The 20,000-nt window shown below is 42.0% G+C and overlaps 1 protein-coding gene across 1 annotated transcript in view; it reads right to left on the bottom strand.

Moving 5' to 3' along the window:
- The window catches only part of LOC130072194 (adhesion G protein-coupled receptor A3), a 221,027-nt gene that overhangs the window by 123,440 nt on the left and 77,587 nt on the right, over window positions 1-20,000 (bottom strand). The window contains exons 11-12 of the mRNA XM_056237207.1: window positions 17,925-18,086; window positions 16,293-16,487 (exon numbers count right to left, since the gene is read on the bottom strand). Coding sequence (XP_056093182.1) covers window positions 16,293-16,487; window positions 17,925-18,086 — 357 coding nt within the window. The remainder of the gene's footprint in view (window positions 1-16,292; window positions 16,488-17,924; window positions 18,087-20,000) is intronic.

Genomic DNA, 20,000 nt, shown 5'->3' with positions numbered 1-20,000 from the left:
AACACCACTGTAAATCACAGAGAAACACTACTGTAAATCTCAGAGAAACACTACTGTAAATCTCAGAGAAACACTACTGTAAATCTCAGAGAAACACCACTGTAAATCTCAGAGAAACACCACTGTAAATCTCAGAAAAACTACTGTAAATCTCAGAGAAACACTACTGTAAATCACAGAGAAACACTACTGTAAATCTCAGAGAAACACTACTGTAAATCTCAGAGAAACACTACTGTAAATCTCAGAGAAACACTACTGTAAATCTCAGAGAAACACTACTGTAAATCTCAGAGAAACACTACTGTAAATCACAGAGAAGCACTACTGTAAATCACAGAGAAACACTACTGTAAATCTCAGAGAAACACTACTGTAAATCACAGAGAAACACTATTGTAAATCTCAGAGAAACACTACTGTAAATCTCAGAGAAGCACTACTGTAAATCTCAGAGAAACACTACTGTAAATCTCAGAGAAACACTACTGTAAATCTCAGAGAAACTACTGTAAATCTCAGAGAAACACTACTGTAAATCTCAGAGAAACACTACTGTAAGTCTCAGAGAAACACCACTGTAGATCTCAGAGAAACACTACTGTAGATCTCAGAGAAACACTACTGTAAATCTCAGAGAAACACTACTGTAAATCTCAGAGAAACACTACTGTAAATCTCAGAGAAACACCACTGTAGATCTCAGAGAAACACTACTGTAAATCTCAGAGAAACACTACTGTAAATCAGAGAAACTACTGTAAATCTCAGAGAAACACTACTGTAAATCTCAGAGACACACCACAGTAAATCTCAGATAAACTACTGTAAATCTCAGAGAAACTACTGTAAATCTCAGAGATCTCAGAGAAACTACTGTAAATCTCAGAGAAACACTACTGTAAATCTCAGAGAAACACCACTGTAAATCACAGAGAAACACTACTGTAAATCTCAGAGAAACACTACTGTAAATCTCAGAGAAACACCACTGTAAATCTCAGAGAAACACCACTGTAAATCTCAGAAAAACTACTGTAAATCTCAGAGAAACACTACTGTAAATCACAGAGAAACACTACTGTAAATCTCAGAGAAACACTACTGTAAATCTCAGAGAAACACTACTGTAAATCTCAGAGAAACACTACTGTAAATCTCAGAGAAACACTACTGTAAATCACAGAGAAGCACTACTGTAAATCACAGAGAAACACTACTGTAAATCTCAGAGAAACACTACTGTAAATCACAGAGAAACACTACTGTAAATCTCAGAGAAACACTACTGTAAATCTCAGAGAAGCACTACTGTAAATCTCAGAGAAACACTACTGTAAATCTCAGAGAAACACTACTGTAAATCTCAGAGAAACTACTGTAAATCTCAGAGAAACACTACTGTAAATCTCAGAGAAACACTACTGTAAGTCTCAGAGAAACACCACTGTAGATCTCAGAGAAACACTACTGTAGATCTCAGAGAAACACTACTGTAAATCTCAGAGAAACACTACTGTAAATCTCAGAGAAACACTACTGTAAATCTCAGAGAAACACTACTGTAAATCTCAGAGAAACACCACTGTAGATCTCAGAGAAACACCACTGTAGATCTCAGAGAAACACTACTGTAAATCTCAGAGAAACACTACTGTAAATCTCAGAGAAACACTACTGTAAATCTCAGAGAAACACTACTGTAAATCTCAGAGAAACACTACTGTAAATCACAGAGAAACACTACTGTAAATCTCAGAGAAACACTACTGTAAATCTCAGAGAAACACTACTGTAGATCTCAGAGAAACACTACTGTAGATCTCAGAGAAACACTACTGTAGATCTCAGAGAAACACTACTGTAGATCTCAGAGAAACACTACTGTAAATCTCAGAGAAACACTACAGTAAATCTCAGAGAAACACTACTGTAGATCTCAGAGAAACACTACTGTAAATCTCAGAGAAACACTACTGTAAATCTCAGAGAAAAACTACTGTAAATCTCAGAGAAACACTACTGTAAATCTCAGAGAAACACTACTGTAAATCTCAGAGAAACACCACTGTAGATCTCAGAGAAACACCACTGTAGATCTCAGAGAAACACTACTGTAAATCTCAGAGAAACACTACAGTAAATCTCAGAGAAACACTACAGTAAATCTCAGAGAAACACTACTGTAAATCTCAGAGAAACACTACTGTAAATCACAGAGAAACACTACTGTAAATCTCAGAGAAACACTACTGTACATCTCAGAGAAACACTACTGTAGATCTCAGAGAAACACTACTGTAGATCTCAGAGAAACACTACTGTAGATCTCAGAGAAACACTACTGTAAATCTCAGAGAAACACTACTGTAAATCTCAGAGAAACACTACAGTAAATCTAAGAGAAACACTACTGTAGATCTCAGAGAAACACTACTGTAAATCTCAGAGAAACACCACTGTAAATCTCAGAGAAACACTACTGTAGATCTCAGAGAAACACTACTGTAAATCTCAGAGAAACACTACTGTAAATCTCAGAGAAACACTACTGTAGATCTCAGAGAAACACTACTGTAAATCTCAGAAACACTACAGTAAATCTAAGAGAAACACTACTGTAGATCTCAGAGAAACACTACTGTAAATCTCAGAGAAACACTACTGTAAATCTCAGAGAAACACTACTGTAAATCTCAGAGAAACACTACTGTAAATCTCAGAGAAACACCACTGTAAATCTCAGAGAAACACTACTGTAAGATGTGATATTGGCCGTGACAGAAAGGTGTGAGAACACACAGTACATCAACGACTCTGAGTCACAGAGCAATGAAAGACGCTTACCTAGTTTGTAGGGGTGTAACAATATATCATATCACAGTATATCGTAATACTAAAATGCAACCATATGTATTGTGGACAGTTCACCCAAAATGAAAAAATTACTGAAATGAAAGTTTTCAGAGTTGTAGTGTCAATACTACATTAAACTACTATATATAATGTTGAATATTATGCAATGTGGGGATATTTGTGTGTCCTGATAATGCCAAATGTTTAAAAAGTGTCCTACATTATTTTAAATATATCTAGTCAGTGAAAGAGTGCAAGCATATTCGGCTAAAATAATTGTTTTCAGTTTCAGAATCATGAATATTGTTATTCTGGTGTCTCTATTGTCCTGTGCTTTGGGTTTAAGCACCGAGTCCAAGTCTATTCATTTACACACACAATGTAAAACCAAATTTAGCATTTTAATCAACTTTTTTTGTTTGTTAACCTTTTATCATATGCCTTGGAGTATCGCAATAATATCGTATCGTGAGTTCAGTATCTTGATATGTATCGAATCATCATATTCTACGTGATTTTCTGTGAATTCTGTCAACTTTGAACGCACAAAATCTGCAGACCGGCTCATTCCAGCCCGATCTCATGAAAGTGCGTCTCTATAGCACGAATTGTATTTATCGTGCAATTTATACAGAAAAAAAATAGTTTTGACGTGCATATGAAATGCAGTTATGTTTTCGCATGCTCAACTAGTAATACACACATACTCCACACCACTGATCCGACCCAAGGGGTTTACAGAGCGTATCATATGCACATTTTTGCATATACAATTGCATATACAATTCGTGCTATAGCTATGCATTTTCATGAGATCGTGTTGGACATTCGGCAACTTCTGCCGACTCACCCAGATCTCATATCTGAGCAAAAGTCGTGTATTCCAGGCTTTACACACACAAACTCTCCCAGACACAGACCGTGAGTGAGAGTAACTCCCAGCTGTATTCCCAGTTTAACGTAACGAGGTGTTTTAGAGGTAATTAGTGACCCTGAACGCTCCGGCTCGGGATCTCGGGATCCTCCGATCGGCTTCATCTCAGTTTTAATTGAAGCCCACAGATGAGCCTCATACACACAGATTGCAGGGCAATTAGCAAACGTCCTTCCTCGTTTTTGGGAGTGTAGATGAGAAAAGTAACTCGTCGGAGATCATGTAGAGCTCATTCATGACTGAGAGAATTAACACATAATGAGATTTGGGGTTTGAACAGCAGCCATGAAGAGAATATATCAGATGCATGCACAACTTTTGTTTCAATTGGAGTGAATTCACTCTGAATGTAGTGTTTACATGAACGCTGAACATGTGATCAGGTTGATGTGCGCGTTTATATGTCACAAGCTTCAAATCGGGATATATTATTGACATGCGTGAATATGGAGTTTCCCGCTGTTTGCGCATAATAACCATCATACATCGGTTCATTATTTTAAACAGCAGACAAATGGTGCGTTCACACCGGATGCGAATAGCACGTCAGCGCGAGTGATTTCAATGTTAAGTCAATGCAAAGACGCGTTACGCGCGTAAAAAATTCCTGCGGCACGAATGAGGCGTAGAGCGCCGCGCGGTAGACGCGAATACGCCTCATTCGCGCGTCAAATTCTCGCAAATGGCGCGAATTGAGCGTCTGGCGCGTTAAGCGTGTTACGCGCAAATGTTTTATGTAGTGCTTTTTGTGCATTCTCGCGTTTGACGCGAATTCGCGTCTGCCGCCCGAGTTGAAAAATCTGAACTTCTGCGTCAATTCGCGCCACGTTAACCAATCAGGAGCCTGCTCGCTGCTGGCACGTGGTGAAGTGACAGTTTATAATGTTATTTTATGTTTGGCCTCAATAAATTATTTTGTAATATGACTAAAATGCTTGGTGTGCAAAGCAAATCCTTCACATAAAAAACTCGATTTCAATATATGAGAGATACTCATTTTGTATTGAATGCTATTTATTCCATATCTATTCTAGATTATATGAAACAGTATTATTCTAATGTAAAGACAACAAACGCAATTTAGTGTATACAAACATTTTTAAAAAATCACAGGACAGGTTTCACTTTTGGAGGCTCCATTTATTATCAAAACAAAAATAAATGACAGATTAGGTGGATGCGGATGAGGGTGAACCTCGCGCCGGCTGTAGAGCGCGGGATCGACAGGCATAGACCACTCGAGGCCGAGGCCTTATACGGCCTACGCTGTCCTCGTCAGCGTCCTCACCGTTAGGTCCACCAAACCTAGCTCCTGGAGCAAATTGTGAAACTCCTGAAACCCTCCGGAGGGTCAGGTGGACCCGAGTACAGCGACGATGTCCCCTACGCAGCTGTTTCTGCTCTCCAGAGCATATACGAGCGGTGACTCTCTCGAATAATGCTAATGCTAATGCTAATGCTCGATAAACATCTAAAAAGATGGCCGCCAACGGGTTTCGAAACTTTCGCCTCCGGATTTCGCCTCTGACGCGCGTAAATTTCGCTTCAAACTTTTGTTTTTACCACGCCCATAGCGGTAAACTTGAGGAACGCCCATCAACGTACAAATGTGGGGAGGCGTCGCGACACCACGCGACTGTCGTGTAGCAAAAGTGGATCTCTACCGAAAGTGGGCAAGCGTCAAACTTGTCGCGGTAGACGCGAATTTGACGCGCTATTCGCGTCCGGTGTGAACGCAGCAGCCTAATATCAGCCTGCTCCACTACACACACACTGAGGGAAAGGAGGATTATAGAAAGACGGAAACTCATTTATACGACACTTTATTCATCAGGAGAACAGCTCGTTCAGCGCGTCACACGTCATTACGCTATTTCTACGTCATTGCACATGCGCAGTCCTTTCAGTTTCGGTTTTCAATCCGATCAAGTGTTTACATGTTCTCTCGGTCGGATTAGAAAAGGAATAAACCACTCCTTTCAATCCGGTCGCAATGTCATTCGGGTCGAGCTCAATCGGATCGATTAAGGTGTTTACATGAAGGCTTTCCAGTCCGATTGAGCCGTCAATCCCATTACTAACGGATTGTTTGGTTGCATGTAAACGTAGCCGATGGGATGTGTGTGTTTCATAAGTGTATTGTATTATATTGCTTAGATTTGATTAAGCTAGAATGAGAAAGAGAGACTTTGACGAATAAGAACCATTTAATACTTCACATTCTCAGTGGTTTCTCTCTCGATTTGATTTAATGGAGAACAAATGGAGACATTTGCTGAAGTGTCCGGCTTCTCAGATGTTCCTCCTGAGAAAAAGGTCCTGGTAAAACTCACACACTTCTCCTCTAGAGATCAAGAAACGTCTCAAGTTGTGTTAGAGATCACACATTTCTCATCACATTCCTCTGTGATCAAACTGTCTGAGCTGCTTTACACATTATTTGTGGTAATACTATAATTAAACAAACAAGGAGGCAAATAAAAAAAAACTGAAAACACACTTACACACACACACACATATATGGGAATGCAATCATTCTTAGAACATAGTTTTGTTTATAGCTGATACTCGCATTCCCATGAAGTTGTTAGAACATTATTTCTGAATGTGAGTGTTTAAAATGTCTAAATCACTTTTTTATATATATTAAAATTCTTGTTTATGCAAATGTTAGGGGAACATTCCATTTAATCATTCTTCAAAAATTATTGGAATGTTACTTTTGAATGTTCTCTGAAACAAGTGGTTACATTTAAAAAAAAAAACGTTACTAAACGCTTCAGGTAAAAAACATTCAATGAACGATGCATAAATATGATTTTTATGTTAATAGTTTTAAGGACATTATTTTGAATGAACATTCTAGTAACATTACTGGAAGAATGTTTGTTCGTAACTTTGAGAGAACATTCCCTGTTAGCTGGGAGAGAGTTGCTGTAAAGGTCAGTCACGACACGTCAGCCACACACACACACACACACACACACACACACACACGCTCAGCGAATCAAGCATCACTCCTGCAGATCACAGACAGTCTCTTACTGAAATCAACACCTGAGAGCCTGAAGAACACACACTACCTGTGTGTGCTGGGTCACTTCAGGGAAACTCCTCGCAGTTTAAACTACTCCGGACATGAATGATTCACTTCTGGAAATCTTAATATCGGCAGTATTACGACAATATCATTTGCATACACAAATGGACTGGCGTATGGCTATATAATTACCAGTGAAAATAAAAAAACAGACCATGACCCAGTCAAAGCAACCGATGCTGATTATAGAGAAGCCTCAAATTCACATGAACTGTCGTGTTTTATTCCGCCCTCACGGGTCCGAGTCGATGCTTTAGCTGTCGATCTTTATCTTTACACTTATTCAGCGTGATCATTTACAGACGGACTCTCTCCTTTTCTTCCCTCTCTCTGTCTCTCTAGCGCAGCGGCGATGAAACGCTTCCAGTGGTTTAGCATTCAGAGGCGTTTCTCTTTCAGCTTGACGCAGGTGAGTGTGTGTCAGAGATGCGCAATACATCTTTAATGCAGTTCTGCAGATGCAACGGCATAAACACACAGACACGGGAACAAACGGAGGAGGAGACACACACACACACGCATCAGGAAACCTCACAGATGCATGGACACACACACACAAAAACCTTAAATACAACAAGAAATTGTTGTTGCCAGAATATATTTGTAAAATATATTTTGCTTAAACCTTTCAATGCTGTAAAATTTAAAAAGACTGGTTAAGTATATATATGCAGTATATACACACACATATACACACACACACACACACACACACACACACACACATATACACACACAATATATTTATTAAGGAAATATATTGTACAATTTAAATAAACATTTAAAGGGAAAATATATTTTGGGGCAGAAAGACATTTCCAATTTTAAAATACATTTTGGTTAATATGTATGTATTTATATTTAAATAATATATTAAGATAGTATAATATATTATATATTAAAATATGCATAATATATTTTGAAATATATTTAAAAATATAATGAAATATATTATGCTTAAACATTCAAAAGGCAAAATAACAATCTTAAAATCTATTTTGGTAAAAAAAAGAAAATATATATATGTACTGTATACAGGGCTGGGTCAAAATGTTAGATGACATGTAATTTTATATCACAGTAACTACGTATTTCATAATATAGTTTTTTTCACTGGAAATTAAATGAAAATTAGATTTTGTCTATTTCACCAAAATATTTTTATATTAATGCAGTGAGTCGCGACGTTTCTGTCCAATTATAAACAGCTAAACTCCTCTCGAGTTCATGTTTCTTCATCACGCGTGTAAAAGAGTTCAGGAAGAATTCACTCAAGAGGAACGTTTTGTCATCATTTACATTTAATTTTGCATTTAGCACCACATTTATCCACTCATTCACTCATGGATATGCAAATTATAGTAAAATGAACACTATTTCAGATTCTGTTCCAAAGGATCACATGACTTCAGAAGATCTGAAATGCAGTGCACGAGTCACATGTCCTTTCTAGAGTTGAGTAAATAATGTGCTGCGTCCCAACTCGCATACTATCCGTCCTAAATAGTATTCGAAAATAGAATTAGTACGTCCCAAATCGTAGTATGTTGAAATGAGTGTTCCTAAGAGACCCGGATGGCCCACTATTCCCGGTCAGAATCCGAAGTGCAGATCGATGCGCACGATAACGGCTGATATTACCCACCCACATTGTTTCTATAGTCTTACGCTATAATCGTAACGTTACGCCGTCATCGAGTGTTTTGTACCAGACTGCACACACACGAGCAGCGGATCTCGCTCGTTGTTTCGCTTCCCGGGAGATGTAGTTCATTGAGCGATTTTCACATAAAACTAAATGTCACTCTTCTGTTTTATGACAAACTGCGACTTTCTTGACTTTCATAATTATCTTTTAAATTGACAAACATCATATGTGTAATTCAGGGCACAGTTCAGACGGAATAAAAAGATAAGTTGTCTCTCGCCATTGACTACCATACATATTTTTTCCGAAATAAGGTCCCATGAGCCGGAAGCGGAGGGGAGGGGCTTAGGCTCTCTATTCGGTTAGAACTACAAACACGAGTGAAAAGTGTTAAAAACTACAGACATGGAGGACGCGCGTTATGTAGAGAGGTTTAGATAAAGGGGTTTGAGTGATTCATTATCAGTATCTAACCTGACGAAAATGTATTTATTCAATGTTGGCTACATTATATTGCATCATTGTGAACTTTTGTAAAGATATGTTTCGCCATTAACTTTTAAATGCATCATTACATTCAAATTACAAACACATAAGGAGAGTCTCCGCATGAAAGACCCACGACTGCAGATCAACGTGCGACAACATTTCTCTCCGAAACGGTAGGAAATTAAATTAGATTGAATGGAGGATTTTAACTGTGAAAGATGATTCATGTACGGCAGTTTACGGTGACAGGATGATTGACAGGCCAGTTTACGGTGACAGGATGATTGACAGGGCAGTTTACAGTGATAGGATGATTGACAGGCCAGTTTACGGTGACCGGATGATTGACAGGGTAGTTTACGGTGACCGGATGATTGACAGGCCAGTTTACGGTGACCGGATGATTGACAGGCCAGTTTACGGTGACCGGATGATTGACAGGCCAGTTTACGGTGACCGGATGATTGACAGGCCAGTTTACGGTGACCGGATGATTGACAGGCCAGTTTACGATGACCGGATGATTGACAGGCCAGTTTTGTCACAGTGTCTGGTTGTGTTTCCCTGGGTTATCACTAGAGGTCCTCGTTCTCACGGTGTCATTCACATTAGACTACAATTCCCAGCATTCTGTTCTGTCACTTATCTGATTATTGCACTCAGCTGTTTCCCATCACCTTGTTAGTTCTGTGTGTATATATATTTCCTGTCTGTGTTAGTGTTTGTTACGGAGTCCTTGATTAATGTCCGCACACTTCTGTTCCTGTTTGCTGCCTGTTCTTGTTCATGTTTTGGTCTTGTGTTTTGGAATGCCTTATTGGATTTTGACCCCTGCATGGATGACTACGAGTTTGGATTTCCCTTATATTAAAAGACTACTGCTCTTGGATTTTCTGCCTCCTGTGTGTGTTCCGTGACAGAAGGACTCCGTCACACCTAATCCAGCGGTATGTTTTGTAACATCTCTTCCCCAGCCACCGAGCGGGAGAGAAGGGAGTTTTTTAAGGGGACCCGATTGGTCAAGTTTCGCGGGACCCGTGGAGGTCGCAGTGGAGGAGGTGGTCGAGAGACTGTTCACGTCCCGTCTGCCCAGCCAGAGACTGTTCACGTCCCGTCTGCCCAGCCAGAGACTGTTCACGTCCCGTCTGCCCAGCCAGAGACTGTTCACGTCCCGTCTGCCCAGCCAGAGACTGTTCACGTCCCGTCTGCCCAGCCAGAGACTGTTCACGTCCCGTCTGCCCAGTCAGAGACTGTTCACGTCCCGTCTGCCCAGTCAGAGACTGTTCACGTCCCGTCTGCCCAGCCAGAGACTGTTCACGTCCCGTCTGCCCAGCCAGAGACTGTTCACGTCCCGTCTGCCCAGTCAGAGACTGTTCACGTCCCGTCTGCCCAGTCAGAGACTGTTCACGTCCCGTCTGCCCAGCCAGAGACTGTTCACGTCCCGTCTGCCCAGTCAGAGACTGTTCACGTCCCGTCTGCCCAGCCAGAGACTGTTCACGTCCCGTCTGCCCAGCCAGAGACTGTTCACGTCCCGTCTGCCCAGCCAGAGACTGTTCACGTCCCGTCTGCCCAGCCAGAGACTGTTCACGTCCCGTCTGCCCAGTCAGAGACTGTTCACGTCCCGTCTGCCCAGCCAGAGACTGTTCACGTCCCGTCTGCCCAGTCAGAGACTGTTCACGTCACGTCTGCCCAGCGAGAGACTGTTCACGTCCCGTCTGCCCAGTCAGAGACTGTTCACGTCCCGTCTGCCCAGTCAGAGACTGTTCACGTCCCGTCTGCCCAGTCAGAGACTGTTCACGTCCCGTCTGCCCAGTCAGAGACTGTTCACGTCCCGTCTGCCCAGTCAGAGACTGTTCACGTCCCGTCTGCCCAGTCAGAGACTGTTCACGTCCCGTCTGCCCAGTCAGAGACTGTTCACGTCCCGTCTGCCCAGTCAGAGACTGTTCACGTCCCGTCTGCCCAGTCAGAGACTGTTCACGTCCCGTCTGCCCAGTCAGAGACTGTTCACGTCCCGTCTGCCCAGTCAGAGACTGTTCATGTTCTGTCTGCCCAGTCAGAGACTGTTCATGTTCTGTCTGCCCAGTCAGAGACTGTTCACATCCCGTCTGCCCAGTCAGAGACTGTTCACGTTCCGTCTGCCCAGTCAGAGACTGTTCACGTCCCGTCTGCCCAGTCAGAGACTGTTCACGTCCCGTCTGCCCAGCCAGAGACTGTTCACGTCCCGTCTGCCCAGCCAGAGACTGTTCACGTCCCGTCTGCCCAGTCAGAGACTGTTCACGTCCCGTCTGCCCAGTCAGAGACTGTTCACGTCCCGTCTGCCCAGTCAGAGACTGTTCACGTCCCGTCTGCCCAGTCAGAGACTGTTCACGTCCCGTCTGCCCAGTCAGAGACTGTTCACGTCCCGTCTGCCCAGTCAGAGACTGTTCACGTCCCGTCTGCCCAGTCAGAGACTGTTCACGTCCCGTCTGCCCAGTCAGAGACTGTTCACGTCCCGTCTGCCCAGTCAGAGACTGTTCACGTCCCGTCTGCCCAGTCAGAGACTGTTCACGTCCCGTCTGCCCAGTCAGAGACTGTTCACGTTCCGTCTGCCCAGTCAGAGACTGTTCACGTCCCGTCTGCCCAGTCAGAGACTGTTCACGTCCCGTCTGCCCAGTCAGAGACTGTTCACGTCCCGTCTGCCCAGTCAGAGACTGTTCATGTTCTGTCTGCCCAGTCAGAGACTGTTCATGTTCTGTCTGCCTTCATGGACCTGGATTATCTGGAGCGTCTGGCTCGGATCCTGGACATGCCCGTGTCTGCTGTTCCAGAGCCGGAGCCAGTGTCTCCTGTTCCAGAGCCGGAGCCAGTGTCTCCTGTTCCAGAGCCGGAGCCAGTGTCTGCTGTTCCAGAGCCGGAGGCAGAGCCAGTGCCCGTTCCAGAGCTGGAGGCAGAGCCAGTGCCCACTCATGAGCCGGAGCCAGAGCCAGAGGCAGAGCCATTGCCTGTTCCAGAGCCGGAGTCAGAGCCAGTGCTGTCTGCCTTCATGGACCTGGACTATCTGGAGCGTCTGGCTCGGATCCTGGACATGCCTGTGTCTGCCGTTCGAGGGCCGGAGCCAGTGTCTGTTCCGGGGCCGGAGCCAGTGTCTGTTCCGGGGCCAGAGCCAGTGTCTGTTCCGGGGCCGGAGCCAGTGTCTGTTCCGGGGCCGGAGCCAGTGTCTGTTCCGGGGCCGGAGCCAGTGTCTGTTCCAGGGCCGGAGCCAGTGTCTGTTCCAGGGCCGGAGGCAGAGCCAGTGCCCGTTCCAGAGCCAGTGTTTGTTTCTGTGTTTGTTTCTGTTCTTGTGGCTGTTATAGTTTTTGTGTCTGATCCTGAGCCGGTGTCTGATCCTGAGCCGGTGTCTGATCCTGAGCCGGTGTCTGATCCTGAGCCGGTGTCTGATCCTGAGCCGGTGTCTGATCCTGAGCCGGTATCACTGCCCTGGCCGCCCGAGGGGTCTTCTCCGCCCTTGCCGCCCGAGGGGTCTTCTCCGCCCTGGCCGCCCGAGGGGTCTTCTCCGCCCTGGCCGCCCGAGGGGTCTTCTCCGCCCTGGCCGCCCGAGGGGTCTTCTCCGCCCTGGCCGCCCGAGGGGTCTTCTACGCCCTGGCCGCCCGATGGATCGTCGTCTCCGCCCTGGCCGCCCGATGGGTCGTCTTCACCGCCCTGGCCGCCCGATGGGTCGTCTTCACCGCCCTGGCCGCCCGATGGGTCGTCTTCACCGCCCTGGCCGCCCGATGGGTCGTCTTCACCGCCCTGGCCGCCCGATGGGTCGTCTTTACCGCCCTGGCCGCCCGAGGGGTCTTCACCGCCCTGGCCGCCCGAGGGGTCTTTACCGCCCTGGCCGCCCGAGGGGTCTTCACCATCGCCCTGGCCGCCCGAGGGGTCTTCACCATCGCCCTGGCCGCCCGAGGGGTCTTCACCATCGCCCTGGCCGCCCGATGGGTCGTCTGCATCGCCCTGGCCGCCAGATGGGTCGTCTGCTTCGCCCTGGCCGCCCGATGCGTCGTCTGCTTCGCCCTGGCCGCCCGATGGACTTTCTGGTTCGCCCTGGCTGCCGGCTAAACCATCACCCCCTGTTTCTGTTCCCTTTCATGGTCCTGGCCCTCCCATCCCTCCCTTGGATTTTCCATATTACACCTTCCTCTTGGACTCTTGGGTTGTCTTGTGTACTGTCATGGAGCGTCTGGTAGCCGCTCCGTAGAGGGGAGGTTCTGTCACAGTGTCTGGTTGTGTTTCCCTGGGTTATCACTAGAGGTCCTCGTTCTCACGGTGTCATTCACATTAGACTACAATTCCCAGCATTCTGTTCTGTCACTTATCTGATTATTGCACTCAGCTGTTTCCCATCACCTTGTTAGTTCTGTGTGTATATATTCCCTGTCTGTGTTAGTGTTTGTTACGGAGTCCTTGATTAATGTCCGCACACTTCTGTTCCTGTTTGCTGCCTGTTCTTGTTCATGTTTTGGTCTTGTGTTTTGGATTGCCTTATTGGATTTTGACCCCTGCATGGATGACTACGAGTTTGGATTTCCCTTATATTAAAAGACTACTGCTCTTGGATTTTCTGCCTCCTGTGTGTGTTCCGTGACAAGTTTACGGTGACAGGATGATTGACAGGTCAGTTTACGGTGACCGGATGATTGACAGGCCAGTTTACGGTGACCGGATGATTGACAGGCCAGTTTACGGTGACCGGATGATTGACAGGTCAGTTTACGGTGACCGGATGATTTACAGGCCAGTTTACGGTGACAGGATGCACGCCACAGATCTGTCCGTTAAAGATGACGAAGTTGTATGTCTCAAAGCTTGCCTAATCTTGTGCTACACACTCAAAAGTATGTACTTTTACTTCACAAAAAGAGTACATACTTTTAGGGCGTAGTATAAGTAGGTGAATTGGGACGAAGCCATGGATTTTCATTTTCGCCTGAACGTTTCCTGTAAGGGCCGACGGATGACAACATGGACTTCGTAATATTTGATTTAAACGTTATATAAAACTGTATGTGAATGATGTGATCATTATGAATGATCTAAATCTCCCAGAGGCAACTCTGACACACAGCCGGCAAATAAAGTCCTGATCAAAATGTATTCCAAATAGAAAGCAGCGGGTCGTTCACTTGTTAGTGTGCACTAGGGCAGAATGATGATCAGTTAACCAGATCCTGAGACTGACACACACACACACACACACACAAGATCAGCCTCCAGCGCTCATGTGATTTATAGTGAACTTCACTGTTGCTCCTCATTAGACCAATGTTCTGCTCCATCATGAGCTCAACTAAAGATACACTTAATGTACATGTTCTACACACACAGCATAATTATCATAGAACAATCCAGAACTATCAAGCATTTCCATGAGTGTGTCAAATCTGAGAACCATCACAAATCAAACTAAGAGATTACTGGATCTTTAAACTGAAAGGCACCGCGTCTCCCCGAGAGTGTTTGTCATCTTTATAGTCTCTCTGAATTACACCACACGATTAATATTTGCAAACGGTTTTCGTCAGCCGAACTCATTTGAGCTAAAATAATTGCTTGAAGTTCCCTTGATATTTTTAGCTATATTGCAATCATTTAAAAACATATTCAGAGTTCTTTGATGTCAGTTAATGGTCACATGATATGCAGGTAAACAAATAAACAAAGTGTGTTAGTACACTGGCGGCCACACGTTTGGATTTTTTAATATCTGTTTGCAAAGACTGAATTTATTTGATATAAAGTTTGTAATATATTTATACAATTAAACTTGTAATATTTCAATATATTTATAGCATATTAGAATGATCTCTGAAGGATCATGTGACACTGAAGACTGGAGTAATGATACTGAAAATACAGCTTTGATCACAGGAATAAATGACACTTTACTGTATATTCACATAGACAACAGCTGATTTACATTGGAATATTATTTTTTTTTTAAAAAATACTGTATTTTGATCAAATAAATGCAGCCTAAGTGAGTTTAAAAATTCATAGTTCTTCTAACCACTTGACCGGAGAGACAAAGACATAAAAACTGCTCATAAAATCAAGAGAATAAAATAATTAAAAACAATATTTATAATTTAAAATATGTCTAATTATAAAATTGTGAAACATTTTAAAAACATTTAAATAAAATATTACCTCATTGAAGCATTTAGGGAATCATATTTAGATGATTTAATTAAAAGTATTTCAAATGTATAAATGATTAATTATTTTAAGCCTAAACCGGGTGAACAGGGTAAAACATTTAAATGTGCAAATGAGGCATTAACTACTTAAATATGCATATTTCGAGAACAGAAATCTGAACATTGGATAAAGCCAGATTTGGAAAAATATTAAGACATATTAGAGTTGAAGGTTTTTACAGAGCGGATTTTGAAAATAAATCAGAAAATATTGTCAAAACATTTCAGGAAATAAACTGTTATATAAACCAGACGGATGATAAATGAATGAACCTTCAGAAAATAAAACTGTAAAGTTTGGTGTGTGTGAAATGGAGATTTCTGACTCAAACTCACGCCTTTAAATTGAATATATACAGATGCAAATTAATAAAATGCAATAAAATAAAAACTTGGGAAGTTTTCTTTCCACTAGTCTGAAAGTAGACATTGTTATGAAAGCAAAATAGACCAGTGCATGAACAAACATGCTTTTGCCTGAAGTTTCTCGCCTTAATTCAAGTAAATCGGACAGAATAACTGGTTTTTGGACCCATTACACTGCAAAAATGCTTTTCTTACTTAGTATTTTTGTATTGTTTCCAGTCCAAATATCAAAAGATTCTTAAATCAAGATGCATTTACTAGATGAGTAAAATGCCATAAGATATTATGTCTTGTTTTCCGGGGGAATTAATCAAAATTAAGTGAGTTTTTGCTTAAAACAAGCAAAATTATCTCCTAATTGGGTAAGAATTTTTTTTTTTTAAATTAAAACAGAAACAGGATTATTTTTCTCACCCCATTGGCAGATAATTTAGCTTGTTTTAAGCAAAAACGTACTTAATTTTGATTAATTCCCCCGGACAACAAGACATAACATCTTATGGCATTTTACTACTTTAGTAAATGCATCTTGATTTAAGAATTTTTAGATATTTGGACTGGAAACAAGACAAAAATACTAAGTAGGAAAATCATTTTTGCAGTGTAAAACCAGTCCAAAAACCAGTTATTCTGTCTGATTTACTTGAATGTTTGACAGTGTGGTTGGTTAGTGTTGACTCTCACCTGGTTGAGCTGAGCCATGGGTGAGCCGGAGACATTAACCGAGTGACATCTGAAGTTGAGCAGGGTGTGTGTGCGCTGTGATCCGCTCTCGTCGTGACCCGGTTCGGCCACCGGGGGCAGTAGAGCCGCCGTACACAATAAACCCATGAGAGTCGGGGGGACCATCAGGGCCTCCAGAGCGATGTTAGCAGAAACCTGCACACACACACACACACACACACACACAACGTTACGCGACCTACTTTCCTCACACTAATTGCTCGTTGGAAAATAAACATCATTCATTGTACGAGTGAGTCAAGGACTGATTATGAAAATGTAAAGTCTAAACAAAGACTCCATTAACGATCCGAGTCTGTAACCTACATTATCAGAACAATAACAGGCCAGAAGCTCAGAAATGGTGATTACGTCAATATTTACAGCGTTGGAGTAGAAACCCACCTGAGATACAGACAGCATGTACAGTATTAGTCATCAGATTAACAAACGTTAGGATCCCACGGCCCACAATGCATCAGGGAACAAATCAGCGGCGCACAAACCTCTTTTCATTAGCGTTTAATGAGCAAATCTCAAGAGTAATTCATGCCAATTCACAAAATAAATGTTTTTTTTAATCAAAAGAAGCATGCATTCCATGCATAATATTGTTTTGCAGCTTAAATTGGCTACAAATACATATATTCCGCCTTTTTTAAAGTGCTTATTTTTCTTAAATCAATCAACTGAATGTGTTTTGTATGGAAGCTTGTTTCCGTCATGGAATAGAAAAATTACTGACTTTTTACCTCGCAATTCTGACTTGATTTCTCACACTTGTATCTAAAAATAAAGTCAGAATTGTGGGATATAAACTCGCAAATGTGAGAAGAAATATTGATATTAAACATATAAACTCCAAGAAGCATTTACTAGATGAGTAAAATGACAAGAAATTCTATTTACATTATTAAATTATTAAATTTAATTCTGGTGCTGGTTGAGGAGAGAACCCCTAATATGATTGTAAAGCCCTTTGGGTGTACAGCAGTACATATGAAAGCGCTATATAAATGCCTCATTCATTCATTCATTCAAATTCTATTATTAAACTATTGTTTTCTGATTTAAAATAATCTAAATTAAGTGAGTTTTTACTTAAAACAAGCAAAATTTTCTGCCAATGGGGTGAGAAAAAAACTCCATTGGCAGATAATTCTGCTTGTTTGAGGCAAAAACTCACTTAATTTAGTTTTTTTTTTTAGAAAACAAGATATACTTTCTAATGCCATTTTACATATCTAGCAAATGCTTCTTGATTTAAGAATTTTTAGATATTTGGACTGGAAACAAGACAGAAATACTAAATAAGAAAGCATGTTTTGGAGTGTGATAAGTGTTGCTTTTAAACACAACTCTGTTTTTCTATTCACAACATGTTTTGCAGCGTTGAGCATTGTAGCCAATCACAGAGCTGTTTGTTGAGCGTGTGAACGCAATGGCCAATCAGAGGCATTCAAGTCAGAATCTGCTCAGAGTTTGTTCAGCTCTGAATGCTCACAGATGGTTTGGGTATAACCAACAAAGCATTGTTTTTTCCTCCATGTTTCCTATGAAGTGTGTCTGAATGAAAGCGTGTGTGAGCTTCACCTTCGAGATGGCGGTGTTGTTGGCGTTGAGCGCGAGATCTGCGATCCGCTCCACACACTGGACGATACGTGTACACGCGCGAGCTTCATTCTGAGCCATCCAGAGAACGTGTTCCTCCACCTGCATCATGTTACTGGCCATCACGAACACATGGTCACCCAACTACAGAGAAACACCGACCACACATCAGTGGACAAGACGTTCCTATCATGCTGTAATCTCTCTCTAGTGTGTGATGTTGCTGTTTGAGTTATTCTCTATATCAGCGTCAGTGTTTCTGAACTCCTGAAACGCCTCCATTAGTCTTGAGTTTCTTCCGGGAACGAACACATCACAATATTCCTCATTATAATAATTAATGCGCAGAATAAAGGGGCGGGGCCTGGTTGAGTTAGTTAGTAGTGTGTTAAACTGGTGGTTATGGAAAGGGGCGGGACATTTCCCAAACACACTCGAAGTGCTCGACCAATCACAACACACCGATCCAGCTGACCAATCAGAGCACAGTGTGCCTTTCAGGAGGAGGGGCTTCAGAGAGACAGGAAGTAAACAGAGCGTTACTGACAGACTGGGAAGAGAGGAGCTGCAACAATGGAGAATATGAGGAGAATAATCAACATTCAAGCAGGAAAACCTGTTCTAGTAGAAGCAAGACTTTGTAAAAGGGCATAATAGATCGTCTTTAATATAATCAAGATACTTTTACTGGAGAAGCAAAATGAAATGACTTCACACTTATCAAAAAACAATATCTGCCAACGGAGTCAGAAAAATAAACTTGTTTTCCCTTCAATTTTAGATTATTTTTCTGACCTCATTGGCAGATTGTTTTTCTTCTTGTTTTAAGCATAAACTCACTTTATTTTGATTAATCAAACACTTCATATTTTCAGTAATTTTGCTTCTCTAGTAAATGCATCTTTATTTAAGAATGTTTAGATATTTGTGCTGGAAAACAAGACAAAAATACTAAGTAAGAACAGCATTTTTTGCATCACATGCACAGTTAATCTCCATTAACGGACTGTACTAAACTGAATTTATGTCTTGAACAAGCCATCAAAAACTATAAGAGCTTTGCGATTCGTGATTTAGATGAGTCTCTATAGCAGAACTGAGGGTTATATCTCATTTACTTGAATAAAGAGGCAATATTCACAGTTCTTACGTGACCTTGAAGCCCTTAAACAACATTTGAACCAATATATTATTGTAACTTTGACTTTAAGCTCTCACTTTCTGCCGTTAGTGTTAAACCTGAGTGTTTCAGGAGGGCTGTAAATGAAGTGTGCGCTTCACACACAGTTAAAGTCATGTTCTGTTTTTATTTACCTAAAGCAGCTTTGTGCTAATCATATTCACGCTTCACACAACATCTTAAACAAAAGCATCAACATTACCGCCTCAAGCATTCTCGAAGTACATGTGCATTGTTGCTTTCCAAAGGGTTTGATTCCCTGTCAATGCACAACGCACTTGTAAAATGTAAACTTTAAATGCAAAGTCAATACTAAACCTCTTGAAAATGCATGCAAATGTTTGCATACTTGGCGTGAAGTGTGTGTCTGGCCTGAAGGTCACATATGGAAGGAACAGCTCTTCTTCTGTTGTGTAATTAATACAAATTTCCCCAAAGCGAGTCTGTTTTCTCATTCACACCCTCCAAAAGCTCTTCTGGCGGAGTCTGCCAGTGTTATTAAAATGCTAAACGTGTTCACTGAACATGTGTACATAACACTTAAAGCTGAAAATAGCTGATAACAATGTGCAGTGACTCAAATTGCACATAAATTGCACAGTAGCAGAGCGCCGCGTCAATGACAGTGTGTGGAAGAGACTGAGACACACACACGGCACATCATCACTACAGTCTTCATATCACTCACGCCACTGCAAAAAAGGATTTCAGGCCTACGTTTAAGATTTATGTTTTTGAATTGCATTTAAAATTCCAATTCATTTCCATGGATTAAACAGTTTTAACATAAACAAACTAATAAACGTAATGGGATGCATATTTGTCAGTCACGCATAAACGAAGCAGGTCAGATTTCTACACTCAACTTTATTATTAAT

The sequence above is a fragment of the Rhinichthys klamathensis genome, unplaced genomic scaffold (genome assembly GCF_029890125.1).
Source record: "Rhinichthys klamathensis goyatoka isolate OS25496 unplaced genomic scaffold, OSU_Roscu_1.1 h1tg000482l_1, whole genome shotgun sequence".
NCBI lineage: Eukaryota > Metazoa > Chordata > Actinopteri > Cypriniformes > Leuciscidae > Rhinichthys > Rhinichthys klamathensis.
The sequence above is the reverse complement of the archived record's forward strand: the minus strand, read 5'-3'. Positions and strand labels throughout refer to the sequence as shown.